The sequence below is a fragment of the Microtus pennsylvanicus genome, chromosome 11 (genome assembly GCF_037038515.1).
Source record: "Microtus pennsylvanicus isolate mMicPen1 chromosome 11, mMicPen1.hap1, whole genome shotgun sequence".
NCBI lineage: Eukaryota > Metazoa > Chordata > Mammalia > Rodentia > Cricetidae > Microtus > Microtus pennsylvanicus.
Window position 1 is genome coordinate 15,977,912 of NC_134589.1, and position 26,895 is coordinate 16,004,806.

Genomic DNA, 26,895 nt, shown 5'->3' on the forward strand with positions numbered 1-26,895 from the left:
TTAGCCCCAGGACGAGCCACAGGAATGCCTGGAGTATGTGAGGCGGAGCCTGGCTAGGTTCCGCTGATCATGGTCAGTGTGGTCAGACGCAGCTCCACCTACGGGTCTATGAAGACTGCGCAGATGCCCTGTGCATCACACCTGCTCTCTGACGGCCTGTTTGTGTGCCAGCCTCCCATCTCTACATACTTAGATAAGTTCTCCATTGAGGCAGGGTCCTTGTCTACATTCATTATGACCGGCTCTCTAGGGCCTACAACAAAGCCTGGCACAGACCCGGTGTCCAGTAACCCCCACGTTAGAAGGAAGTGGGAAGGGTGGGAAGGAGGAAGAGAACAAGGAAAAGGAGGGAGGAAAACAGGAGGAAATGACACTTAATCGTAGGTTCCCCAGTGCTGCCACACTGAAGGACAGGCAGACAGACAGGGAGAAGGGCCGTGGTTAGTTGGTGAAGGTGATCTTCCCAAGATGGCCATCTTCTTCCTCCACGTCCTGACCAGAGACAAAAGCTTGTCAGCTTCAAACAAAGGCTTGCGGGCTCCTTGCACGGGGGACCACCTGCTGTCGGACTGGTTCGACAAGTTCAGGGCCAAACGAGGACGTGTTTACACAACAGTCGTGAGCCATCAGTGACTCTGTTATCTTCTAACTGACCAATCTTAACTCAGGGGAGGAAGACTCTTCAGCCTGAGAAGAGACTGGGTCTCCTGGCTTCCGGAGTCCCACTTCAGCTTGCTGGTCTTTTTCTCTGAGTGTTTGCTGTGTGCATGTGTCCTCACTCTTAATAAGTTGCTCTCCTTCAGCTGTGGTCTGTCGGCTCCTGTTTGCGGCATTGGAGAGTTTTGCTGCCTTTGACTTCTTTAACTGGCAGAGAACATGAACCTGACCCAGACCCCCCCAGATGATAACACCACCACTTCCATCACAGGGCTGGTTCCTTAGCCAGCCCGTGTCCTTGTCCCCTCAGGGTCCAGTCAGTCTGAATGTCACCCCTCACTGCTTCTCTGCATCTGGGTTCAGTACCTACAGTTCTGCTGTTTGACTGTAGATGCCAGCCTTGGGATCAACCAGGGATGGGGTGACAGCCCAGTCTTTTCTGTCCCTTGGCCCCTTAGTGTTCCTGGGGTCCCAGGTAAACTCACTGTCTTCATTGGTGGCGCTGGAAGCACTGTGGCTAGTGTCCTGCCTGGCTGCCACTCCTGTCCCCATGACAGCTGTTCCAATGTATGCTCTGATCCTTCCTGGGTCTCTGCTCCCTCGGTCACCGCCAGTGCCCAGCTTTTCCCCCAGAGTGACTCACGATTCTCCTTATAACTTTATCACAGTAGCCATTGCATACCATACACAAGGATGCTGCGGCCCGAGTCTGGGGATGGTGTAGATGGGGGCCTAGGGATGTTGCTGTGTGGGCTGAGAACTGGCCAGGGACACAGCAGGCCAGGGGCCAGCTTTCAGAGCTGATATGAATTTGTTTGGCTCAGGCGTGTGGATTCCTGCATCCCTCTTCCTAGTCCTCTGGATTCTAGGAACTCCCAGAAACCCTTGGGAGCTAAGCTTACACTGGGCTTCCATGGCAAGATGAACAAAAATTTTTAAAACTTACCTTTAAGTAAAAACAGGAGACCAGGCTACATTTGAGGAATGATTAGGATATATTCATGCTGATTTTTTTTTTTTTTGGATTTTTCGAGACAGGGTTTCTCCGTAGCTTTTGGTTCCTGTCCTGGAACTAGCTCTTGTAGACCAGGCTGGCCTCGAACTCACAGAGATCCGCCTGTCTCTGCCTCCCGAGTGCTGGGATTAAAGGCGTGCGCCACCAATGCCCGGCTTCATGCTGAATTTTTAAAATAGAAATTTACCTGGGAATCCTGACTTTCCCCTCAGCTTTCTGAGCCCTGAAACCCTGGGGAGAAAGAATCCATCAGGTAGAGGGTGAGACTTCTGTCTGGCAGTCTGGATCCGTCATGCTCAGTGCTCTTTCTGCTCCTTAAAGCTCTGGCTCTGAGCCCCCGAGTCGTCCCCAGCACACCGAGTCTGAGGTAGTCACACCTCCAACCCTTCCTATAGTGCCATGCTGGTGGTCTGAAGCAATGAGCTTGGAGACGTGCAGGAACGAGTTCAGGGATGACCCAGGAAAGACTCTTCCCAGGAGAAATCAACACTGCATGTGAGAAACCACAAGGAAAGCAGAGCAGGGGACGCGAGCGCCAAGGGAGGATTTCTGTAGACAAACAACTTCAGCGTCCAAGCCTGGACCACAGGGGATGGTGGCCCAAGAAAGGGAAGTGGGGGGAATGTCCTTCTGCCCCTCGTCGTAGCTGCAGATGCATACGGCTCAGGCTTTGGAGGTGGCGATTCCTGCACCAGGAGAGGGGCAGTCATTTTGGAGGTTCCCTGTTCTGAGCCGGGGACTCCGGCAGCTGGACCAGGATGGACGTCAGTGTTTGACAGCTCTGTGATGGTCTCCCCATCCTTTAAAGTGGGGTAAAGGAACCTTTACAGCCGAGGCCCCAGAAGCTCTGATCTGGGGCCTCTCTGGAGTACACACCTCACTTTCGGCAGGCCCCTGAGAACACTGTGTGTGGATGTGTCCCCCACAGGCCCCCTTCTAGGGAAAAGCACTACAGCCTGCTATAGGCCCCATGTGGGGAGTAGGGGGGAGGTGACAAAGACCTGTAGGGTTCCATGAATCCCCAGCAGGACTCTCCCTGGCTTTGGAAGGCACTGGAAGCCCTGCACTGTAGCTAGGGAACTCAACACTTAAACAAAATTCCATTGCCAAATCTGTCCCTCCTTTTCCTCCCAGAAGCCCAAATATACCCACCAAACAATGAGAAATGGCTCTGCTCCATCTTTAGTTTATAAGCATGCTGCTTGCCTGTTAGCACACCAAGGAAGCTGCTGCTTACCTTAAAATGTCCATTCACTTCCGCCAGATGAAAAGCTACCTTAACAGAATTCCGGTTCTTGGCTTTGTCTCAACCATACACTAGACAGAACCCTTTCTAAGGACCCCCTCCTCCCGCCCCAATTCTGGCTTCTGCATGTGGGAAGCTTCTCCGAGGAGCCTTTGTTGGGGGAGGGCAGGTGGGAGAGGCCAGTCCCACAAAGATGTTTTGATGCACAGGGGAAAATACCCCATTTCTGTCTCATTCTTGGACTCTTGGTGAGTCTGGCCAGGCATCCAACAGGAAAGAACCTTTTGTTCCCAGCTTGTAGGAAGTCTGAGCTGGGCTCTTATCTACCCATAGCACTTCCTGGATAGGGGGCCAGGATCCGCTGCCCAAGCTCCCAGCCTCGGCCTTGGCAACCTCCTGTCTTAAGTACAGACCTTGGCAACAGGCCTAAGCCTTAAATGAGAAGTTGGACGAACGATATCTAGCCTTAGATTGGTGTCTCTCCCCTCCTCCTCCCCTCCCTCCGTGTGTGAGTGTGTGTGTCCTGGAGTGGAAAAAAGAGGGAGGTAAACTATCAACAACAGCGTCCGTGTGGCGGGTGTGCAGAGGCGGGGAGGACAGGGTTATTCCCAGCCTTCCAGTAAAGTGTAAAGTGCCATCTCCGCCCACGGGGGCTGGGAGAGGTGACCCTAGGGTTACCGGAGCTGAGCTTGGACCCAGGCGGGGCCTGACACCTAGCGGCTTCCCGGGTTCCGAAGTGGAGAGAGCAGAGAGCGAGAGGCTAGAGATCGGGAACCGAGGCGCCACATCCGCCCCGCCAACCATCGCCTGCCCACGCTGGTCCCGACGCTGCTGGGTCGGTGTGGCCGCCGTGCACCCCCGAGTGCCAGCGCCTGGCGGTACTTCCGGCGCAGGTGACCGTCGCCTCCTCGTGCGCGCTACCGCCGCCGGGCCGTCGCGCTGTCACCATGGCGACGCCGTCGCGCCGTGGCCCGCGGAACCGGCAGAGCGGCCGGGGCGCGGCGCGAGGACGCGCACAGGCCTGGCGGCGGCGGGACCAGGTAAGCAACTGGGTGCCAGGGAGCCGACTTCCACGCGGAGGGGTGGCGGGGACTGGGGCCAGGCGACGCCGGGCTTCGAGCCGCTCTCCCGTGCGCACCTGCCCGCGCCGACCGGGGCCCCGCCCCGCCTGTCCCCTGCAGTGGCCCCGCGAGGCGGCGGCCTGACGCCTGAGTTCCTGCTGCTGGGAACCGGGAGAGGCAGCCTGGGGACCTCTGGCCGCGTCTCTGCTGGAGTTAGAATGGGGACCTGAGTTCAAGTCTAGGGGTCTGTGACTATATTCTAAAATAAAGTGGGTGGGAGTGGACCCATCTCGTTTGGCAGGTCCGTTCTTAGCTGAACCCCCCACTGTCTAGGCGTTCCTAGACTGGGAGAAAGCCTGGCTTCATTCTTTGGCCTTGGCCACCTCCCCTTTCCGGTCACTTCTCTTACCCCTACCCCTTTTCTCGCGCGGCATCACAAGTCACAGGAGGGTCCTTGTGGACTCTGGCTTCCCTTTTAGTTGCCATTCTGTCTTGGCAATCTGAGAGCTTTCTAAAATTCTTTAAGAAAAGTTCCATGTCTTGGATTCCGTCTTGTTCTTTTCATAGCAAAACAAAGCGAAGCAAAGCATGGCCACCTCCCTTAAATACCGGGATTGCTCCCTCACTTGGGTCTGGGTGGAAAATCCTGGTCTGCTCAAGCCCCACCCCTTGTGGGAAGGAGGAGCTCCTGGAACCAGAAGTAGAATTACCCACAGATGCCCTGCCCTGCCCTGCCACTGTCTCTGGGTCCCTGGGTAGGCAGAGCGCAGGCTTCTTGAACTCACAGAGATCTGTGCGTTGGGATTAAAGGCCACCATGCCGAGCTCCACTCTCTATTTTCGAATTAACTCATAATTAATTAGAATAAAAGTGGGAATATAAACTTTCAGAGATTAAAACTACCATCTGGGTCATGTGTGGCAACAAGGGGCAGTGACCCTAGGGTTCAGGAGGCCGAGGCAGGCAGATTGCAAGTTTAAAGCCAGCCTGGGCTACAGATGCTGGTTCAACGCCACTCTTCAACAACAAAAATTAAATGCAGACTGACAGTCTTCCATACTCTAGAAGTTTCTATAGAATAAATGGGGCATGGGTTGGTGGTGGGCAGGAGGAACACGTGGCCTGATGTGGGGGCTGTGCTGTTTATGACCTTCAGGTGATACATTTTTGTTCAACTGCTGTTTGGCTGAGCGCTCACCAGGTGGCAGGCACTGTACCAGGCTTTTGGGCATATTTTTTCCCATTTAACTTTTCTGCAGTCCAGTAATGTAGGCCTTAGAGTTGAGGAGGACAGCTGGGAGAAGGGACACAGTAGTAACCAGTGGAACACACTCTGAATTGACCTGTTTGTGACCCAGGCTGCATTGCAACTCTGAGAGATGTGCTGGGTGCTTTGGCGTTCACGGGGCCTTCCTCCATAAAAATAAATAAGGACATTTTCAAATTTCCTACAAAGACAACATGCATATTGGATTAAAAGTTAAATCATTTCAACCTTTAAAGTGATCTTTCCCCTTTGTTTTTTAACTGTTGTGGGTTCTGGCACAGACTCGGGCCCACTTTCTGCCTGGAGCGCCCTGGGTGCCCCGCGCAAAAGCTCCGCTTCTCTTCACCTTTTGATTCATCACATTTAGGGTCTCACCCACCAAGGAAAGCTCTAGTCCCTGCCCCCACTGTAGTCTTTTCTAACTCAATTAAAGCCTGCGGCTGATAGGGAGGGCTGTGGCCAAGCCAGGTTTCTTAGGGTCCAGCTTTCCTCAGCTCCACCGCTGCCTCCTGGGCTGTACAGCATGAGCGTTGTCTGGTACCAGTAATGAGGTTAGGCATGGTCGGCTTTTAATAAAACACAGTGGGCCTGGAGAGGGAGCGTGATGTTCAGCACAGGCTAAGCCCTGCGGGTAGCTGTGTCCCTGTGTGATTGCATTAAGTGGGAGTCAGTCTGCAGGTGGTGCGTAGAGATTAGGGGTGTATTTACTTGACTGTCACAGTCCGGAGATCTTTCACCCCACCCTGAACTCTAAGAAAGGAAGGGGAGTAGCCATGTAGGGGGCCACATGAGCTCCCCTTCCTTGCAAGACTCTGGTGTGAATCAAGTGTGATGTTGGAGTCAGGAGGCTGAGGCAGGGGGATGTCGAGTTAGAAGCCAGCCTAGGTTACACTGTGAAACCCTGTCTTGAAAGAAATAAAAAGAATGGAGAAGGAGGGAAAGGGAGGGAGAACACAGGTCTGTGGAAGCTGAGGAAACCTAGGGTCGAGAGTGGCCATTTCCAGGCTGTGAAGCCATAGCCTGTATTCTGCTAGGGGACACAGGCAAGGACAGGTTATAGGGAGCAGTATCCACATTAGGAGGGAAGGGTAGGGTGTTCTCACTGTTGGGGTGACCAGGGACCATGATGCACATGTGCATGCTCACAGGGGGACAACTCAAACCCCTTTAAAGCTTGCAGATGCAGGCATGCCGCGGGCGGAGGCATTCTGTCCAGAGCCTTGGGGACATCTGCCCCAGGCACAGAGAGCTCATAGCTTGTCCTGAACTGAGCTGCAGCAGGGAGCATTTTACTAAAGGATTCCATGAGGCACAGGGCAACTCAACATTTTTTTTTTGTTTTTGAAACAGGGTCTCCCTGTGTAGCCCAAGCTGGCCTGCAATATGGAATCCTCCTGCCATAACCCAAGTGCTGGGATTGTAGCTGGTTGGTCCTGCTTTATTTTTTCTGTAGCTCCGGATTTTGTGAGTATAGCTAGCACTGCCTGAATGAGTGCCCTGCAGGCAAGCCATGCCTGCCCCAGGGAGTGGTCCTGCTAGGGGGCGACAGCCCCTCTTGTGCCTCTAGCATCACTTTGTAGCCTCAGCTTCGCACCCAAAGCACCCCATTTTCTTTCGGAGGCCAGGCTGCTTCACTTTTTCCTCAGGTTGGCTTTCTTGCTCCCAGGACTGCTTGGCTGGGTGCCCTACCTGAGAGTAAATTGAGATTGAGCCTCCGCTGCTCAGGCACTCCTCTGACACCCCTTTCTCCTGCTTGTACCCATTTTCTCCTGGAGAGCTGTGGGCAGCACCTGTTCTTGTGTTGTGGCAGTACTGAGGGTGAGCAGGGACCTGGGGAGTCCCTTATTCAGCTGGGACCACCAGAGCCTTGACTGGCTTAAGTGTTTGGAAAGTGTGACAGCATCACCCTAGCTACTGGGCCCTGGGAAGTTCAGAACCACTGTGCTGGTGGAGACCTCGACCCCCGGGGAGGAGTCGCAGAGACTGTGCCCATTGGCAAAGGGTGGTGCCTTTTCCCTAGCCTGGTGGGAAGGGCCATGCAGGGTTACCTCCAGTTTTCAATCCCCATTCCCCGTCCCGCTCCCATCCCATTTTTGGCAGTGCTGGGGGTTGGGGAGTAAATCCAGGACCTTAAGTAGGCCCAGCAAGTCTCTGTCACTGAGCTACATCCCTAGCCCTCTATGGCCCTACTTAGAACACCTGCCACCATTAACACTCGCCCGGAAGCCCCTGCTGTGGAGTTCCAGCATCTAATGGTGGCTACAAGCAGCAGCCGCAGGTGGAGCAGCTAATTTGCTGATGGTTATTTTGAGCACAACTTTGTTGCCTTTGAGTCCTCGTTTCCCATCTGTGACACCGGGGTAACAAACACTCTGTTTCACTCACAGTACTGTCGAGGGTTAAACAGAGAGGTGCAGAGCGTGGGGTGCTCTGCTGTCGGGTTCCTGCACTCCTGATGCAGACGGGTTCCTCCTCACCCTGGGTGGTGTGTGTAGACAGCACGCGGGCACTCCCGTCCGTCACAGGGAATTCAGGACTGAATTTCCAGTGAGAGATGGTAAAGCCATCCTCTCCCTCACTACCATAGGGTCTCTGCCTATGAGGAGACTGACTGGGACAGAAAAAGCAGGCTATGGCAGACCAAGTGGCTGACCCGTGGCCCAGATCTGCCCTTTGTCTTGTCTGAAGCCTGACAAACCGTGGCAGGTCACCTGTTCCTGCTTTCTCCCTCACTGGGAGCTAATCAGATTCTGCTGTGCTTCAGGCTCTGGGGAGATGAATCTAATAACGGGGGGAGGGACTTGGAGAGGAGGCAGGACAAAGGACAGCAGTCTCTGCTGGGTACCTGAGAAGTCTTGGACAGGACACTTCAGTAGAGAGCATCGCGGGATTAATCTAGAACAGAACCCAAGAGGGTAAGGAAGTTTTGGGGAGCCTTGAGGACTTAGGAGGGGCCTGAGCTGCACTTGGGGACAAAGTAGTGAGCAAGATGCCGTTGCCCTGGGGTGAATCTGCAGGGTGGTGTAGGCAGCACGGAGCAGGAAGCTGGTACCAACCGCAGGCCAGTGAGCTGAAGCCTCCACGTGGATCTAGTGGGAACATAGTGGGGCTGCGGAAGGACAAATTAGGATCACGTGGCAGCGGGCATTTCTCTGGCTGGCAAGGGTGATATGACTTAGAAAGCAAGGCATGTCCTGGTGTGTCAGGCAGATTGAAAAGAGAGAGGCTTGTATCCTGATCTGGCAGGGCAGCGAAGATGGCTGAGAGGAACGAGAGGACAGAGATCTGGGAGCCCTTGGGCTGTCTGGGATCTTGAGAGGGCCTGGTTGTGATGGGAGAACACTGATCTTGGACATGGCTGACGTGGCAGTGCAGTGGGAATCTGAGGGAAGACCGAATAGGCAGGAGACTTGGCAGTCACGTGAGGGGACAGATAGGAATAGCAGAAAGAGGTCCAGAAATAGGGGTTCACTCCTGGCTAGAGGTTCAGAAAGAGTTCCCACTTAGCAGGGATGACTTGAAAGAACACGTCAAGAATTTGAGAACGAGGCCAGCCTGCTTCACACAGATCTCCAGGTGGTGCCTATCCCATGAAGGCTGAGAGGCCCCTTCATGCCGTTCAGTGCAGGACCGCAGAGCCAGCCAGCAGGAGTTAGGAGCTCAGAGACAGAGACAAGTACAGTGTGATGATGTGAAGTTGTTGAACCAATGAGGCAGAAGTATGCTTATCCACGTGAGGAGATGTGTGTGCTATGCCAGTGCATGAAGATGGGATGACGATGTCCTGGGCCTGTTTCCATGGGAAATGTATATGGATTTCTGACCATGTACATGCGGGGACGCGGGTGACTTGCTTTTGTCTGTTCTTTTCAAATGCAGGAGCTGCTGTCAGAGAACTGGGAGGCGGAGCTGGAGCTGACCAACCCGAGGAGCTGGCTGACCCAGGCCCCAGCATAACAGGGGTACTAACTAGCGCTGGCTGGTTAGCGTTGGGAAAGCGGCAGCTACAGCTTCTGTTCGCCACTGCCTCGCACCTTTTGGTACTCACTGGTTGGCTGGGAGGCAAGCCCCCTTTGTCTAGGGAGGGGACAGTAAGCTGGAGCGCCGATGTCCCCGCAGAGCTGGCATTGGTGGTCGCCTTGTCTAGCCAGAGTGGGACCTTTGAGTCCCACTGCCAGCCCTGAGGCAAGAGGAACAGAGGCCAGACCAGATTGCTCCCCTCCACCTCTTTCCTAATGGGAACAGGGGGACAGGAGAACACGCAGGGGGAGGGTTGAGAGCTGGCATGAGCTGCATGGGGAGGCTTGCATGCACCAGAGCCTTCCACGGGTCTCCTGGTACAGGCGGTGTCTCCTCATATGGCAACATGCCTGCTCTGTCTTCCTGCATAGACCATCGGCAGTTCAGCAGGTGCATATGAAGCCACACTGCTGGGGCCCCTAGTTCTGGAAACCTCACCGGAGGGGGGAACAGCATCCCCTCCCACCCTTGGTGTGGAAAGGAGCTGGAAGGAATGGAGTTGGGGCTCCTGGAGTGGCCTGTGGTCTGGCACAGCAGGGCAGAATACAGCTACACAGAACAAGGGGATTGACTCTCTGGGTGCCCATGGCTCTCCACTAGGATTAGGGCTTGAGGCTTACAAATGGGTGAAGGAGCAAGGCTTCTACTCCCACCCAGGAAGGACTTTTCCATCTATGTGGAGAAGGGAGTGGTAAGCTCCACACCTTCAGGGTATATGCTTGTGTTTGTGATGTATCTGCAACCCCATCCCAGAACACCCAGGGCCTCAGGAAACAGGACTTATAACCCAGGGATGGGGCCCATGCTGTCATCCGAACTCGGGACGTTTCTAAACTTGTGCCCTCCCGTGTACACAGGTCAGTTTGCCTCTGTGGGTAGGCCTGGCCTCCCAGTGAAAGCTAGGGCGCACAGCTTAGACTCTGGCGTGGAGGAAGTGGCAGCTGTCACGAGGCAGAGTGTGCTTTCTGAAGGCTGTGAGTGGCTCCCTAGAGCTCTGTGTCTCCTGTAGCTGGGGTCAGCATGGAGCCCGGTGGTGCCTCCGTCCCTGCTGCCTTGCCGTACTACGTGGCCTTCTCCCAGCTGCTGGGCCTCACCGTGGTGGCTGTGACTGGCGCATGGCTGGGCCTGTACCGAGGTGGCATTGCCTGGGACAGCTCGCTGCAGTTTAATGTGCACCCACTCTGCATGGTCATAGGCATGATCTTCCTGCAAGGAGATGGTGAGTCCCGGGGCTAGTCCAGGGAACCTGGGGCTGGAGCGTGATAGCTGCCTTTAGCAGGGGCCATCTCAGGGGCCATGGCTGCTTCTACAGTGGAGCCAGCCTGAGTGGTGACGACACTATCTTCAGGGGCAGCTGGACATTGGGAAGGAGACACATGTACATGTGTGATTGCTGAATGGAGACATGGCTGAGCTAGCGTGCTTGTCCCTGGGATAAGTGCGAGCAGGTGCTTGGCCTGAGTGCTGCCTTCAGGGAGCTGTGTGGGGGTGCGGTGGGGGTTCCGACAGCCACCTCCCACCCCCCAGCAGCAGTGGAGATTGGGCAGAATCACCTTAAGCCTTGGAAGCTGGGAGTCTGCCTGCTAAGCGCAGTGATTCCCCACCTAGGAAGGCTCCAGAATGGCCAGTACCGCAGTCTGCCTGCAAGACGAATCCTGAGCTCCCGAATCAATGAGTTCTAGGACACCTGGCAAGGCCACGCGGCGCTCAGGCCCAGCAGCTGCTCTGAGTGGGTGGAAGTGTGACACAGCCCCTCTCCTGGTCCTTGAGTGTGCATGGGGTAGACAGGGCACCCTGGACCAAAGCCAGGATGGGTGCAAGGTCCCTGTGCAATCCTGTTCCCTCCTCCAGTTTCTGTAATTGTCAAACCTTAAGAAGCTCCTGGCACAGACCTTTGTCTAGCCAGCCAGGCTTGCCAGTGTGTCCAGCATAGGCTCGCCAGTGTGTCCAGCACAGGCCTGTACACTTAAAGCTTTATCCACTTCCACAAGCTCTCCTGGTGTACCGTGTCTTCAGAAAAGAAGCCAAACGCACGACCAAGATCCTGCACGGGCTGCTTCATGTCGTTGCTCTCATCATCGCCCTGCTGGGTGAGTTCTCCGGTGCAGCCTTTCCTTCCCCACCTGCTGCTTTGGGCTCGGCAGCTGGGCAGACAGTCCCTGCTCCAGGCTGCTTGGCCTTGCCCCACTCTCCTCTGGCATCCCAGGCAGGGATGGGATGCTGGCCATCATCGGCCTGGACCAAAGCCCAGAAGTTCTGGCTAGCAGTTTCCCCCGGGTCTCCCCTCCTCTCCCTTTTCCATGTCCAGCCCTGTCCTCATATGGCCCCTGCCTCCGCTCCAGGCTTGGTGGCCGTGTTCGACTATCACAGGAAGAAGAGCTATCCAGACCTGTACAGCTTGCACAGCTGGTGTGGGATCTTAGTCTTTGTTCTTTATTGTGTGCAGGTGAGTCTAACCTCAGGGAGGGGGAGGGTAGGGTAGTGGGGGCTCAGGTGTGCCATAGAGGGGCCCATTTTTCAGGGTTCATGTCCAGAGGAGAGAGAGAAGGTCAGTTTAGTTGGATGCTGTTTTCAGAGGCTGAATTGGGTATAAGCTTAGGATTTCAGAGGCCAGGGTGCCCCAGGCCTTTTGTCCTTCCCACTGACGCTGTGTAAGCGTTGAATCACATGCCTTAGCTTCTCGAATCCATGGGGTGATGAACCTGCTGCTGGAGGCCCAAGGCCTCAAGGCAAACGGCTTCGAGTCTTGGGGACCGGGTCACCTTTCCTTTAAATGTTCTGCTCCACTGCACTTGAGGGGATGCAGGGGTCCTTTGGCGGCCTCCTATTAGTTAGGTCACAGCCAGCTCATGGCTCAGCAGAGTCCTTTTTCCTTTTAGTGGCTTGTGGGTTTCAGCTTCTTCCTGTTCCCTGGAGCTTCGTTCTCTCTGCGGAGCCGGTACCGCCCACAGCACATATTTTATGGTGCCACCATCTTCCTTCTTTCTGTGGGCACAGCCCTCCTGGGCCTGAAGGAGGCGCTGCTGTTCAAACTTGGGTAAGTGTCCTGAAGAGGCAGGGCCTCCAGTGTCCCCTGCTTTACTGGAGGCCTCTTTCTGAGCTGGCTTTTCTCACGGGGAGGGTGGAAGGGTTGGCGTCTTTAAGGCCTGGGCTGCACTTGTCCTAACTGGAACTCTTGGTGGCTTCTCCCTTCACCCTGCCCTACAGGACCAAGTACAGCAAGTTCGAACCCGAGGGGCTCCTGGCCAACGTGCTGGGCCTGCTGCTGGTCTGTTTTGGGGTGGTTGTGCTCTACATCTTGGCTCAAGCTGACTGGAAGCGGCCTTCCCAGGCTGAAGAGCAAGCCCTCTCCATGGACTTCAAGACGCTGACAGAGGGAGACAGCCCCAGTCCCCAGTGATGGCCTTGGGTGATCCTCCCGGTTCTGTGGGTTCTCAGATATCTTTCTGCCCCTCCCTGCAGAGCCTGAAACTTTAGGTCCGGGAGTGCCTGCCAGGCAGTGGTGTTAGTTTAGTGGGATTTCAGGTTTTGGCTTTGTCCTCTGCTTTTCCTTCCTGCTTACAGCTTCTGACGCATCCTGTGAGCCGTGTGGGCCCCGCCTGTACCTCCTGCTGCCCATTCACTTGCAGAAAGCTTGGTCAGGGGCACTGGGGTCAAGCCTAGTCCTGATCCTTAGGGGAGCTAGCTCCACCCTCCAGGCAGCTGATGGCTGGGGGGCCCCGAGGGACTGGTGTGGAAAAGCCAAGCTTGCTGCTTGTGCATTCAACCCAGGAGTCCTAGCAGCTCGGGAAGCACGTGTCCTTGGCAGTAGAGCAAGTGATAGGATGTGTAAAGTATGTTGGTGTTCAGACTGAGGTTCCCCAAAGGGTTGAGTCTGGCCCCTGAAAGAGCCATGTGGCTTGGCCAAAGGTCCACACTGTCGCGGACCTTTCTGGTCTTTAACCCCTGAGCCTTAAGTAGGCTTTTCAGGGAAGGGACTAGGTGCTCAGAACGCAAGTATGTACCTGACCTGGTGGATGAGGGCAGGCTGCTGGTGGCGAGGGGCCTCCTGGCCTTCCTTTGGGGGAACCTCCAACAGGGGCTGAGCCCTGGTTTCCTTCTGCAGGCCAGCCTGGACAGGCTCTGGGAGGGCAGGGCGCATACCTTCTGCTGTTTGTCTTGCTCTCCAGGGGGTTCTGGGTTGCCCCGACTTGACTGAAGCAGCCCTGGAGGATTATTGTCCTCCCACACCTGGGTCCATCTTCCCTGGACAATAGGACTGGAGTGGACAGAGGGATGGGCTTGGTCCCCTGTGTCTGCACACAGCTTCAACCCCTGCCGCCTGTTGTGTTGTTAGCTGAGTCACTGCTTGGCTTGAGTCTAGAAACAATGTGATTAGAGCATTGGTCTCGTGCTTCTTGGGCTTGGCAACCGCTCTCTCCTCTCCTGGGCCTTGACAGACATGGATAACTTAACAAGGAGATTAACAGTTTCTGAACCTGATAATTCCTTTAGGTCAAGAGGCCGGCCTTCTGTCAGATTTCTTGTGTAACTGTGCTGTGGGTCTCTTTCTCCAGCAGTGGTGGAGCCCCTCTCCGGCCCCCCCCCCCGGCTGCCCATCACCCTGGCCCCTCCAGCTCTCCATTTGCAGGGATGGTGGGTTTGCCTCCAGTTTCAATTGCGTATACTGCAAGGATAGGGATCTTATCGATTCTTTCATCAGCTGGCACACTGATACAGTCAAATGTTTACATGTGGGAGACTTGTCTTTAGACAAACCCCGAGTATCATTGTGAATCTCCCGTGCCAGACTATACAGAAAACCAGAACTCATCGAGAGCCTGTAAACTAGTCTTTCTGCCAAAGTGTATGATACATGACTTAGGACCAAAGAAGGCCCCCAAGCAGATGTGTGTGGTTTCTTGTGTTTGCCTGTGGCTGTCTCCTGTGACGTACAGTGTGTTGTTGGTGCAGCGGATGAATCAATACATCCTACAGCCGACTACTCGCCTTCTGTTTTCATTTGTGGAGGCAAGAAAAGGACCCAAAGCTTTATGCCGTCAGATTCCGTAGTTCTACTAGGGATGAGAGAAACTGTCCCCAGGGTGGGTACCGCAGATAAAGTGACTGGCAGATTCTCAGCACAGGACGCACAGGTCTCTGTGGTGGTCGGGTTTGGCCCCGTAGAGGGGATCCTGGGGGGCTCTAGGAGGCCCAAACATGGCAAACATGGTGCCCACAGTTCTTCTCTGACCCTTGTCTGCCATTCCTCTGCCTTGCTAAACTGCGGACTACATTCCGAAAGCTAGTTGCGTCCAGTCACTTGTTTGGCCACCTCCTCCTCCTGAGGCTGACCATTAAGATCCAGCTATCAAACTATTGCAGTCCAGCAATCAAAAGCCCCCTTTTGGTTACTCCAACTGACATAATCAAAACAAACCAACTCACCCCAAAATGGGGTTTCCCCTTGTACCTTTTATAAACCGCCATTTGCCTATGGGCCACAGCTGTCGCCTCTCTATCCAGAGGCAGGTCCTTTGTCCCTCCAGGGCAAATACCCTTTACCCTTCTCCCTTATTCCTTTCCCCTTCTCCCTCATCCTCTATCCCCTGTCTTTGTCTCTTATTCCCTGTCCTCTGTGCCTCTGGGACAAATAAATCTCCTTTGTGCGGAGAACTTAGTCTTGGGATGTCTTGTGCCAACTCTGAGGTCCTTTCAGAGCTTCCCTTGTTTTTTACCTGAGCCTGGGAAGGCTGGTGCCCAAGTACCTTGTCTGTTGACCCTTTCAACATCTCCTTCTGATCCTTAAGAAGAGGAGCAAAGCTTTTAAGAATGAGCTGAGATTCTGTGTTAGGTTGATTTATGTGACTCATGCAGGAGCTATGCTTATGGAAAGTTTGGGTGGGTCTCACTTTGCCTTCCTATGCATGGTGGCACATGTCTGATCCAGCACATGGCAGGCAGGAGGATCTTGAGGCTGGTCTGGACTACAAGGGCAGACCCCATCTTAAAATAACAGGACTAGAGGTGGTAGAGTACTTGCTTAGCATAGGCAAGGCCCTTGGTTCTGTATCAGGACAAAAAAACAAACAGAAATAAATACCCCAATGACAGAAATAAAGCTAAAAATACCTTACTAGAGAGTTATTTCTTTCTGTTTTATGAGACAGGGTTTCTCTGTGTAACAGCCCTGGCTGTCCTGGAAATCACTCTGTAAACCAGGCTGGCTTTGAACTCACAGAGATCCGCCTGCCTCTGCCTCCTGAGTGCTGGGATTAAAGGTGTGCGCCACCATCTAAGGGAGCTTACAGGAAACCCTCTCATGAGTAAGTGGTTTTCCAGCATTTGTTCAGCTTTATGTCTGTTGCTGGTTGCTGTGTAGGAGCCAGAATCAAGGTCTTTCCTCTAAACCAGTGGTTCTCAACCTTCCTGACCCTTTAATACAGTTCGTGTTGTAGCGACTCCCCCAACCACAAAATTGTTTTTGTTGCTATTTCATAACTGTAATGTTGCTACTGTTATGAATCATAATGTATATCATCTGTGTTTTCCAGTGCTCTTAGGTGACCCCTGTGCAAGTCATTTGGCCCCCAAAGGAGTCATGACCCACAGGTTGAGAACCACTACTTTCAACCAAGGCTTCCTTGTGGATTTGCACTTCTTTAAAGGTATCTAAAGCACGTGGCTTAGTGCATGCACAAGCTATCAATGTCAAACACAGGCTTCTCCCGGTGGGAGAAGGCAGAGGGATCCTGATTGTGAGTGCTAGGTCTCATCTTACTTCTGGGTTTGGGATGACCCTGAATTCTGTGCTCTCATTATGAATTTCCAAATGATGCCAGACATTGGAGGCCAGGCTATACCAGCGCTCTGACTCCTATGCAGATCTTAAGTTAGATGAGAGCAAGGGCTCCCTCTGGCTGGCTTTGGGACCCTGAGAGGTCCTCATGTCAACTCTTTTGAATTTGAGCCATGTGTAGCAGGGTTTGCTTATGGACGCAGTGCCTAGGCCTCTTTCAGTGCCCTTCTGATGGTTTTCACCTTGACCACCCCTTTGAGAGAAGCAGCAGCAGGGTGGAGAGATTCTGAGCTCTGCCTTCGCCTCTGAGCCCTTGAGAAACTTGAGCTCTCAGGATCTGCTCTGGCACAGCATTCTGGAGAAAGGCCATCTGTTAGAGGCTCGTGTAAAGAATACACAGTTTTCCCTAATCCTGGCTTTTAAAACCAGCCATTGTGAACCCCTGCCAACTGCAACAATGACCAGCCTGGAAAGATGTCTGTTGCTATCATAGTGGCACGGACGTTCTGGGGGAACCAACAGCCTCTGACTGAATTTAAGGCCTGCTCCACAGTCATGGCTCGTTTGGCCCAAGAACCTGTGGTTGTCACTGGCTCTAGAGGTCATTAAACTTCTCTTCTTTTGCTAAATGGACATAGTATCAACTTATTCTCTAAATACTTAAGCAGCTCTAAACTCTCACCAGAGAAGCTTCTCTTTACAGGAGATGGCAGTTCTATAAAAAACGATCAAAGTGTTGAGTGATAATACCTCATCCCTCTCCCCGAGGCTCAGGGATCAGTATGAAGGAGGGGAGGTGCAGAAACAGCTTAAGTGCCAAGGATTGCTGCTAAAAAGTTATCTTTGGACATGATAGGGCCACTGCACACCAATTCACAGCAATGACAGCTGTATGCACATGACCTGCACTAGACCAAGCCAGCCAAAAGCCCAGGCCCCTAGCCGAGGCTCTAGCTGATGGCTTCTGTGGGAAGGACAGTCTGTTTCCTTCAAGGATGTGTCCCTTGCTAGGTTACTCTTGCTCCAACAGATGGCCTGACATCCAGCACATACTTGTAGCACTAACTAGACTCAGTGAGTTAAAAAAACATGAAGTTGAGAGGGATATATGGAAGAGGTCTGGCAGGAGTCAAGAGGGCCTGAGGGTATATATGACCAAAATAAACATGTATGAAATTCTCAGTAAGTAAAAACTGTTTTTAAAGAGCTGCCAAGAAAGGTAGAAAGAAACAAGTTTGGAGGCTGTGGCAATACCCCCCCACCCCGTGTTTGATGGAGCAGCCTGTGACACATTCTCGGCCATGTGCTTTAAATACTTCTAAGCAAATAAGGTTAACACAGGGAGCCTTGATGAAAGTGGCTTGCTGTGTGTCGTAGGAGTGTCAAGTCCCTAGCTCCGTCTCTGGGTACAACGCAGCCTGGATGAGAGAACGACTCCGGCCGGCCGTTACCCTGGGCTTTCCAGGCCACTCGGTTTTGTCTTACTCCTGGGGACAGGGTGACTCGGTCATCAGGGGCTCCATGCTCCTGTGGCTTGACTTTTAGGCTCTCCTGCTCTCCTCCCCTCCATTGGATGCTGCCTGACTTTTCCCAGCCGGTGGAGTCTAGCTTCTTCATAGACCAGCAAGAGATGGGGTAACGAGGCACTTCTGAGAACCCGTGAGAACATCTGCTGCTCACCGCTTCACTGATTGGCTTTTCATCTAGGAAAATTCTTTTAAGAAATTATTTTCCTCAATTCTACCTTGTTTTATTCTTTCAGTGCCCCAGGAATCCTTTAAAAGCTGATGTTTCGCAAACTTTAAAAAAAAATTTCTGCCGGGCGGTGGTGGCGCACGCCTTTAATCCCAGCATTCGGGAGGCAGAGGCAGGCGGATCTCTGTGAGTTCGAGACCAGCCTGGTCTACAAGAGCTAGTTCCAGGACAGGCTCCAAAACCACAGGAAAACCCTGTCTCGAAAAACAAAAAAAACAAAACAAAACAAAACAAAAAAAAATTTCTATGGGCTGGAGAGAGGGCTCAGAGGTCCTGAGTTCAATTCCTAACAACCACATGGTAGCTCACAGCCATCTGTAATTAGATCTGGTGCCCTCTCTGCCCAGCAAGCATACGGACAGACAGAACACTGTATACATAATAAATAAATAAATCTTTAAAATTTCTAGTTGTTAATGAAGCAAATGGTTTTGCAGACATAGGATGTGGTTCCTTCAAGATCCTTCTCTCCTCTGAAGGTGATTATGCCAGGGCCTGGGAGGCTAAGACAAAAGTACCATGAGTTCAGGAGTTTATGGCTAGCCCGAGAACGGACAGTAAGGCCAGGGTTAATCAGTCAAACTCATTCCAAGCAAGCAAACTAAAGGGAGGCCAGTGCTCCTGCATAGCTGCTACTGAAAACTAGGCCGCTTTAACCCCACACTAACACGTGGCCAGCCTTCACTGCGGTTCCAGAGCTGTCCTGGCCCAACAACCCCCTCGAGTGCTATCAGAGTCCACCTCAGAGATGCTTACTTGGCCGGTCAGGCTTCACTGCGGTTCCAGAGCTGTCCTGGGCCATCAGTGTCCACTTCAGAGACAGTCAAGAACTGGATGAACAGATGCAGATGGCACGACTCTGAGCAAGCAAGTCATCAGGAATGTGGCCTTAGCCTTAACGACTAAGTTTTCTCTGGGGTGGCATCCTCGGCACTGCCGTTCAGGTAAGGGTAAGGGTAAGGGTAAGTTTGGAAGCCACTTCCCTGGACAGAGCACGGAGGAGAAAAGCACCAGACACCAGGTTTCTCCAAGTGTTGACCATTTATAAATAAGTACATTTGCTTTCATACATACAGCTCATTGTACAGTTGACGCTCTGTATACATGGGCAGGAAAATGCATTCATTTAAACTTTTCACATCTATCTCACACAGCTCACATGTACAGACAATAAAACTGTTCAAGCAAGTACAGCAAAGGAAATGTCTTCCTTATACACGGGGCTGGAGGCCTCCGCTGGGTGTGGGGTGTCCCCACTGCACGAGTTCACGACTGTGTGGTGTTCGATATATTAGGCTAGAGAACAAACATGCATTGGATAATATACTGTACAGAGGAAGTCCTTTACATCTGAGTTATAGAAAACCGAGAGGAAAACTAAGTGCATTAAAGCTTTTTCCAGCAAGTGTCTTGAAAGGACAGCAAAGAGGAATAATCAAAATCATATTAGTACAAATCACTCTTTAATTGTAGACTGTACATGTCTGTACTAATTAAAATCATCTTGGATTTGGAGGAGACAGAACAGAGACACAGACGCTGTGCTAGATGGAAGGGAGCCCATGCCTGAGAACGGCACCTGCCCTGAGCCCCACAGGAACTGGCCCAACGCAGCAGGAATCAGCCAAATGTTAAAAAAAAAACAACAAAAAACAAAAAAAACCCAACCCAACAAATCAGAACAGTATAACTTACAGGATTCCCAAAATAACCTGTGAGTGGCTATCTAGAGCCGGCATCACTACCCCCTCCCCCCCAGTGAATGGGTACACAGTAAGGCAGGTACATTCAAGTACTGAATTTTCCAGAATTAACTCTCTCTCTGGTCCTGGGGATTGAAGGGAGTGATTTGAGTCCTAGCCAGATTTCCTGGTTAGTGATTAGCAAAGGGAAACCCAGCCATCAAGTGCTACAGAACAGAGCAGCTAGGCCAAGTCCTTCCCGCAGAGTAGGTCTATCTGAAACCTGGAGATGGTGCTGGCTGGCATCTGCGTGCAGCCAGCTGCAGCCTGACTGGTCAGCTTAGTGTAGGGACCACAGTCAGGAGGAGAAACGAGATGGCAGGTGAGGAAACATGAGAGGAACACTTGATTTTTGGTGTCCAATTATACGTTCATTTGGTACCGACTTTCAAAGCTCTGACTGTGGCCACAAGCATCTCAGGGTGGCTCAGCTGCTGTGAGGCATTGGACACCGAAATGAAGGTTACCAACACTTCAGCCCTTGAGTGGTCTGTATTACAAAAGGAGTTGATGAAGACCCAGTGAATATTCAAGTAGCTCTGCACAGTGGCTCCACCAGCCCCGTTGTGCTTGTGTCCAGGCCCCTAGCCAGCCACCTTTTCTTGGGAGCAGCCAGAGCTGAGTTCAAGGCATTGCATGGTGAAGGTTTCCATGACACGTCTTTGTAGGTAGCTCTTACCCCTAAGCCCTTTGTTCATTGTTAGTCATGGTAGATGGTCAGTCTGGAATTCCCAGAGGAAAAGGAGAAGTCACACCTCTCAACAAGTACACGGCGGCAGGGCAGTATGGCCCCCAGAGCAAAGGCGGCAGCAGACCGCTTCTTGAGAACTGGGCAGCCAGAGGATAGACAGGCAGGGTGGGTGGGGCTGCTGAGCCCTGGGAGGCTCAACAGGGATGGGCACAGAGGCAGCATGCCCTGCCACCTGGGGAGCCTGTTCCATTGAGTGGCAAAGATTCGGTGAGCAACTGTTTTTGTCCAAGGCATTTCTGCAGTAGAAAAATAACTATCTTTAATCAAACCACCCAACCATGATACTTGTGGAGTTAGAAAAGCTGGAGGCTGAGTGGAACTGAGAGAAAGGATGCTCAGGGGAGAAAAGGCTCCTCTACATGCCCATCCACCAGAGAAAGGAAGCTCAACCTAACCTCCCAAACGGTGGTGTTCAGAGTCTGTCTTGCATGAAGACCCTCCAGGCCTTTGTTCCCGTCTTCCTGAACCTCCAGGCTATGGGCCTGCCTTGGCACTGGCAGCAGCTCCACGAAGCCATTCTTTGTAACCAGGTAAATGTGATGCAGAGCCACAGTGACACCTAGTGGTGGAGTATGGTGAAGCACACGTGACATCCACATATCCCACTGCATATGACTAAACTCTAAGGAAAAATACTTATGGATATTAAATTAGATACTGGTTTTAAATTTTTCTATTGGGTATATCTCTGGAATATAAAAATACCAATATTTAGAGGGGATCATAAACTACTATACAATATAAGGGCTGAGAACACCTTTCTCTAAGCTGTTCTGTTTATAATAATTTAGGAAAAATGTTTAATAATCCAGGCTTAACTAAAACCAGCAAACTTGGACATCTGGACAACAACCTGGGATACTGTACATGATTCTAATTAGTGGAATTTTCCTGAGCCATCAAGTTTCAGTTAAACACCTAGAAAGGGGCGCCTGGGAGAGGAAAGAGGGGCTGTGCTCTATTAACTTGGGCTTTTAATAGTGCACATCTGCGATCTGGACAGACACAACAGCAGATACAAAATGATCTCCATTTGACCATGCCAAATTCTCGTGTTACACAGGTTTTCCCTTTACTTTGTAAATAAACATTAATTTTAACTGTTACTTGTGTGCCTTACTGATCCAGTAAATAAATGAACCATGTCTCAGGAGTCCCTAAGAAAATTGCTGGAAAGCACTTTAAAATCACTGCAAATATTCTCTTGTGTTTAAAGATTCTCAATCTCGTTGAGGCTTATATACAACAGTTAGTTCTTGTGCTATGAATGCTGTGATCCACTGCTTGATTTCTTTCCATGTTTTTTTTCTTGAAAAACACACTAGAGACAATAGTGACTCTGCTAATTTCTAATGAAGACATTACTCACACTTAAATATCCAGTATTTACCAGAGTTACAAATTCAAACAGTAAAGTGCACCCATTTATAGACATGATGTGATGGGAACCTATTAGTGCAAGACTTTTGGGCAAAGGGACGTTTTGGTGAAAAACCTACAAGCTGAAGTTTGTCACCTGTCTCTACTTAAGGGAGATGTGAATTGAGTGAGCAGAATTTGCCAGTTTCATCCGAAAAATTTCTTCCATCCTGAAGCTAGCCGTGCCTGGCGAATGCTCATTGCTGGGAAGGGAGGGACACAGTCAGAATACAGTACTAAGACCAACCCATGGCAGTGAAGTAGCAAAGCAGGGCACAGGCGTCTGCATCTACAGAAGACCCTCGTTTATTTTCTGCCTCAAGAAGTTTCTGTTGGTGTTTTCTAGTCAAAACCCACTGGCACACAGCAATGACAGCCACTCTCCTATGATGGCCAAGAAAGAACTGTGGTTTGACACTGACCTCTCGGGTGGGGATAGAAACATTAACTTTCTTGCTTTTCCTGGAAAAATGAGGGACCCTGGGGAAAAGTGGCAGCTGTAGTGTATCTGTAGGCCTGCATGGCATTTCAACCTACCTAGTAGATAAGGCTAGGGGAGTGTGGCTTTCCAAACAGGCAGGAGCACTTTTCTATTGGGCTTTAGGAGCTCCCGTAGAGGTGCTTCAGATAGCACATGATACAGAGACCAACAGGGCTATGTCCAGGCCACACCAGGAGCCAAGAAGTTGCTGTTCCCAGCTACAGGCTAACCTCACAGCTATAAACTTCCTCTTCCAGAGGGGAGATGGGGATACAGACAGGTGGATGGACAGGTAGGAAGAGACCACCGATGCCTATCCTAGTCTAGGAGAAAGGGGCAGTTCTTCTACATCATACTGAAAACTGTTCTGCTTATAGAGATGAGTCCTGATCCACTTTCAGCTTGGGATTCATCTCCTGGCATAATCTAAATCAGTGAAAAGGGCGTTTGATCTCAGTGTCACGCTCTGCATGTCTTATAGGTCCTTTCAGAGAACCTGTATTCCAAACAGGTCACAGCTGGATTTTGTTCAAGACACTGTCCTTCCTGTAGCCCTTTACTAACAAAAGTAAATGTTCCCTAAGAACATGGGACCAACACCTCTGGTTAGTCTCCTGGTCTGAGTTGCTTGGTTAAGAACTGACATGAGCCAGAGACAGGACTGAGCTGCAGCTTTAGTCCCTGTGTTCCTGCTGCCTATCTCACAGCTGTCTCAGCTCTTCCAAAGTCAGGTTAGCAGACATCCACAAGACACTGATGGAAGAAAAGGCCTGTGGTCAATCTCATGCCCTTACCCAGGGGTCAAAGGAGTCTGCAACACTTTTGGCTATTTTCTGATTTTCAAAGATTACCCCTAAACACTCCTAGACAAAAGACACAACTCTTTTGACAGTGAATAATGAAACCAGAGGTCTTAAAATAGCATCAGTCAACGGCTGGCATGGAATGCAGTGGCCTGGGTGGAAACCCTGGGATGGGTCTGACAGTCCCAAGAGAATCTAAGTGCATTCTGTAAGAACCTATTTCCTTCTTTACACCATCTGGGTGTGAGACAGCGAGGTGCCCCTGGCTCCAGGAGAAGACGCAGCTAAGAGGGTTACTGTACCAGCCAGTCTGCTCGGTGCTGTTTCAGGATCTAAGAAGCAGACATCTCCAAGACAGATTTCTTCCAGTGAGAAGGAAGAACAATCTTTATCCCCCTTCTTCTCTGTATCTATTTCCTCCTCTAACCTTGGAAAAATCAGTAGCCTTTAGTGGTTAATTGTTGGGTAAAGCTCCCTCTTGGTGAGTGCTTTAAAAATACCCACAGTCGTCCTGGAATTTCCTCAGCTGATCAATTTATTTAAAGGGTGAATGTTTACTAAATGTTCTCAAAATGCCTCTTGGAAAATCAACATGGTAGCATTTCAAATAATTATAGTGGGCTTTTCTTCTGATTTAGCAGCTTTCTTTCCTTCTCACTCTCCCCTAGATCCCTTTATCCCAGGGGAAGACCAGCAATACAGAAAATGAAGATTCTAGACCTGATGCCTGCAGGGAGCTGGAGTTTGGGGAGGAGACCATGGCACAAGAATGCATTGGGGCTGGCCATGTGGAACACTGAGTAAGAATGCAAGGACAAAGAGGCATCACACACTTCCTAGAGTTTCTAGAAAAAAACCAAACAAGAACATCTTACTTTTTAAAAAGGAAAGAGACATTCACACAACAAGAACATCAGTGAAAGCGATTGTCTCCTGGAAAAAGCTGACCAGTGTGTCTGATCTCCCTGGTTAAAGCTCACGGCACAAAATCTCCTTGTTGGCATTGGAAGAGAGGGAGAGAGCATGTGGCTGGGGCACAGACCCGAGAAAGTCCTGGCTCACCAGAGGCCAGCTTCCTAGTCAGCTGCATGCAAAGGATTTCAACATGTGGGCTGTCACCTCTGAACACCACACAGAAACTACATGAGAAATTAAGCCAGAGAACTACCTCAGATGTGAAAACCAAGCCTGAAAATGTGCAGTGAAAACATACGGGTCTCACTCCAACAACTGTCTCTTACACATTAGACTCCACAAATGGTCTCTTTGGTTTGATAGGCGATGTCTGCCCTTGTCGAGAGTCCCGAGACAATTGCCTGTACAGGTTGTCCTGGTATGCCTGAGCCACGGGTAGGGTCCGTGCAACCTTCACGTCAGGATAGGAGGCGGCCTGGCTGACTCTTTCTAAGAGGTCTCCACGTGACCCATTAGCCAGCATCCCATGGGGGCTGTAATAATCGTCCTCCAGCAAATGGCCATTCTGTGCATTGTTGGTTTTGTTATAAAAGGCAATGTTGCTGATGGATGACGGTGGACTGAAGGACTCCGGCTGAGGCAGGCTGCCTGGAGATGTGGGACTGAGAACGGTATCCACGGATGACACTGCCCAGGTCCGATTCTGCTGGTGAAGGTGGGGGTACTGTTGAGTCCGGGCGGTTTTATCTATGATCCCCATGAATGGTGTGGTCCTGGATCGGGTGGGCTCACTAGGGTAGCCTCCCTGAGTGGGAGACACTGGTGACAGTTCATCACATGACCTATCATATGTTGGCTTCAGTGGGATCTCCATTTGCTGAATCGAAGAAGAAGGCCGGAAGGTGGGAGTCAGGTTGGAGGTGGACGCGATGCTATTGCTAGATGGAGAGAAGCGAAGGCCCACGCTCTGCGAGTGCAGCAGTGGCCTGGGAGTCGGTGGGTGGGGCTTGATTTCATTAGGGTTGATACTGATAGGTCTTCTGATTAAATGTGACACATCAGGGGAACCCAGTTGGCTGGAGGAACGTTCCAGATCTAGTTTTGAATGACAGACTGGATAATAGGATGCTGACTGGCTACGCCCAATCTGTGGTGTCTGGCTGTACCTCATGCCTCCTCGATAGGCAGAAGAGGGTCTCTGTGGCAGATCTTCTTTGGTCAATCCTCCATGCTGACAGATGGCACCGGCGCTCAGGCTGGCTTGGACATGCTGTACGGGTCTCCCATCTCCTACAATGCCCCCTATGGATCCCTGATAAACCAATCGGCTCTGACTCACTCCCATATCTCCTTGTGGAGACTGGTATTTACTAGCCATCGAATGGGCTACTTGGCCATAGGCTCCTGTCGGGATGACAGTGCTTGAGTGGACTGCTGAGCTAGGCTGGTTACTTCTTACAATCTGGGCCTTGGCAGGCTGTAGCCTGAGCCCTTGCTGGGGAACTGCTACTGGAAGCTGAGGCATCTGGTAGGGCCGCTGGGCCATCTTGGATAGTGGAGATTTTGGTCTGCCAGGTAGCTGACTCACATTTGTTTCCTGCTGATAGCGTACAGGGGAGCCAGACTGGGATCTATAGACACTCATGCTCTCAGCTGGAGGGCTGGCCCGGTACTGAGGGCCTCTACGGAGAGGGGAAGGGGGAGGGCTCGGGTATTCCTTGCCTTGCCCTCCCACAGGAGGTGGGCTGAACCGGTAAGATGCACCCTGATGAGCTGGGGACGTATGTGGTGGGCTAGGCCTGTAATGAGAGTTCTGGTGAGTTGGAGAAAGAGCAGGCGAGGTGGACTGATAACCTTGTCTAGTGGGAGAACCTACAGAACTATTGGAGCGGAAGTCAAAAACCTGATGAGAGCCAAGAGGTGAGCTAGAGATATAGGCTGAGTCCCGATGAGCTGGAGAGGAAGGCGGGCTCTGAATTACTGGGAGCCCCTGACTGGGCCGAGCCTCTGTCTGGAGGCCAATAGAAACGTTTTCAACATCCTGTTCCAAGTACTCCTCCTCAAATATGTCTTGTACAGAGTATATATCTTCATGCGGGGGCTCAGGCTCTGTCTCTTCCTCTGGTAACTCCTGCTGAGGTTGCTGGGGTGGCGGTGGCGGCTGCTGCTGCTGCTGCTGCATCTGTCTACATTCCTCCTCCACTCGCATCAGAAGCCTCTGGATCTCACGGTTGTTTGGACATAGCTTGATGGCCTCTTTCAGGTCTTCTAAGGCTGCTGCAAACTGTCTGCTTGACAAAATGCAAACACAAGAATGGAGTTATTCTGAGTGAAGAGGGATCATGAGAAGTGGAGAAGATGGCCACCGGTTCAGAGGACTGCATCAGAGGATCTGTGGGACTCTAAGAGGGTCTAATTCAGCTTGACTTATAAGGAAGGGAGCAAAGAGGCTGCTATTCTTGAGTCCAGAATGATTCCCTAGACATTTTGTCCTTCATCTTCCTTCTGACCTCTCTGGGGTTAACAGAGAATGTCCTCATTATGTCAGCTGAGACAGACCCTTCACAAGATCTCCTTCCCAAGTGCATCCTAGGCAGTATGGGGGCTGCCTGGGTTGTCATTTACAGTGTCACTGTCAAGTAGCTTAGGAACAAAATAGCAAGTAACTGATCCAGAGTAATTTTTGGGGACTGGGAAGTGTCTGAGACAGGGTTTTTCTGTGAAGCCATGGCTGTCCTGGAACTCACTCTGTAGAACAGGCTGCCTCTGCCTCTCAAGTGCTGGGATTAAAGGTGTGCACTACCATGCCCAGCTCATCTTGTGGAATTAAACTAATATTCTCAATATTTTGGTCTAAACGTCAGGCCCCTTACATCCTAGGTATGGAGGCTACCTGTCCTCTGTCCCTTTTCTCTATCACCTACCAGCACTGGTGTGTGTGTGTCTTTCTGCAAGGTCACAGCCCACAGGAATTAAATTTGCTGG

At 51.6% G+C, this 26,895-nt stretch overlaps 2 protein-coding genes across 15 annotated transcripts in view; one reads left to right on the forward strand and one right to left on the reverse strand.

Annotated features, from left to right (window-relative positions):
- Positions 1-3,904: 3,904 nt before the first annotated feature.
- Cyb561 (cytochrome b561) lies at positions 3,905-15,337 on the forward strand. Of its 3 annotated transcripts, none has more exons than XM_075990397.1 (8): positions 3,905-3,958; positions 6,597-6,749; positions 9,126-9,286; positions 10,276-10,485; positions 11,258-11,356; positions 11,609-11,712; positions 12,146-12,303; positions 12,474-15,337. In XM_075990397.1, exons 4-8 carry the CDS (start codon positions 10,287-10,289, stop codon positions 12,664-12,666), a joined length of 753 nt encoding a protein of 250 aa, XP_075846512.1. In that variant the 5' UTR covers positions 3,905-3,958; positions 6,597-6,749; positions 9,126-9,286; positions 10,276-10,286; the 3' UTR covers positions 12,667-15,337. The 3 variants fall into 3 exon arrangements, with proteins under 3 accessions (XP_075846512.1, XP_075846513.1, XP_075846514.1); XM_075990399.1 differs by having other exon boundaries at positions 3,924-3,958; positions 6,597-6,672; XM_075990398.1 differs by lacking the exon at positions 6,597-6,749 and having other exon boundaries at positions 3,922-3,958.
- A 4,097-nt stretch (positions 15,338-19,434) lies between these two features.
- Tanc2 (tetratricopeptide repeat, ankyrin repeat and coiled-coil containing 2) overlaps positions 19,435-26,895 on the reverse strand; it is a 299,825-nt gene continuing 292,364 nt past the window's right edge. For 8 of the 12 annotated variants that reach the window (XM_075990388.1, XM_075990391.1, XM_075990390.1 and 5 more), the window contains one exon: positions 19,435-26,201. In XM_075990388.1, coding sequence (XP_075846503.1) covers positions 24,233-26,201 — 1,969 coding nt within the window. In that variant the 3' untranslated portion in view covers positions 19,435-24,232. The remainder of the gene's footprint in view (positions 26,202-26,895) is intronic. The other 4 variants (XM_075990393.1, XM_075990392.1, XM_075990387.1 and 1 more) reach the window with 1 other exon arrangement.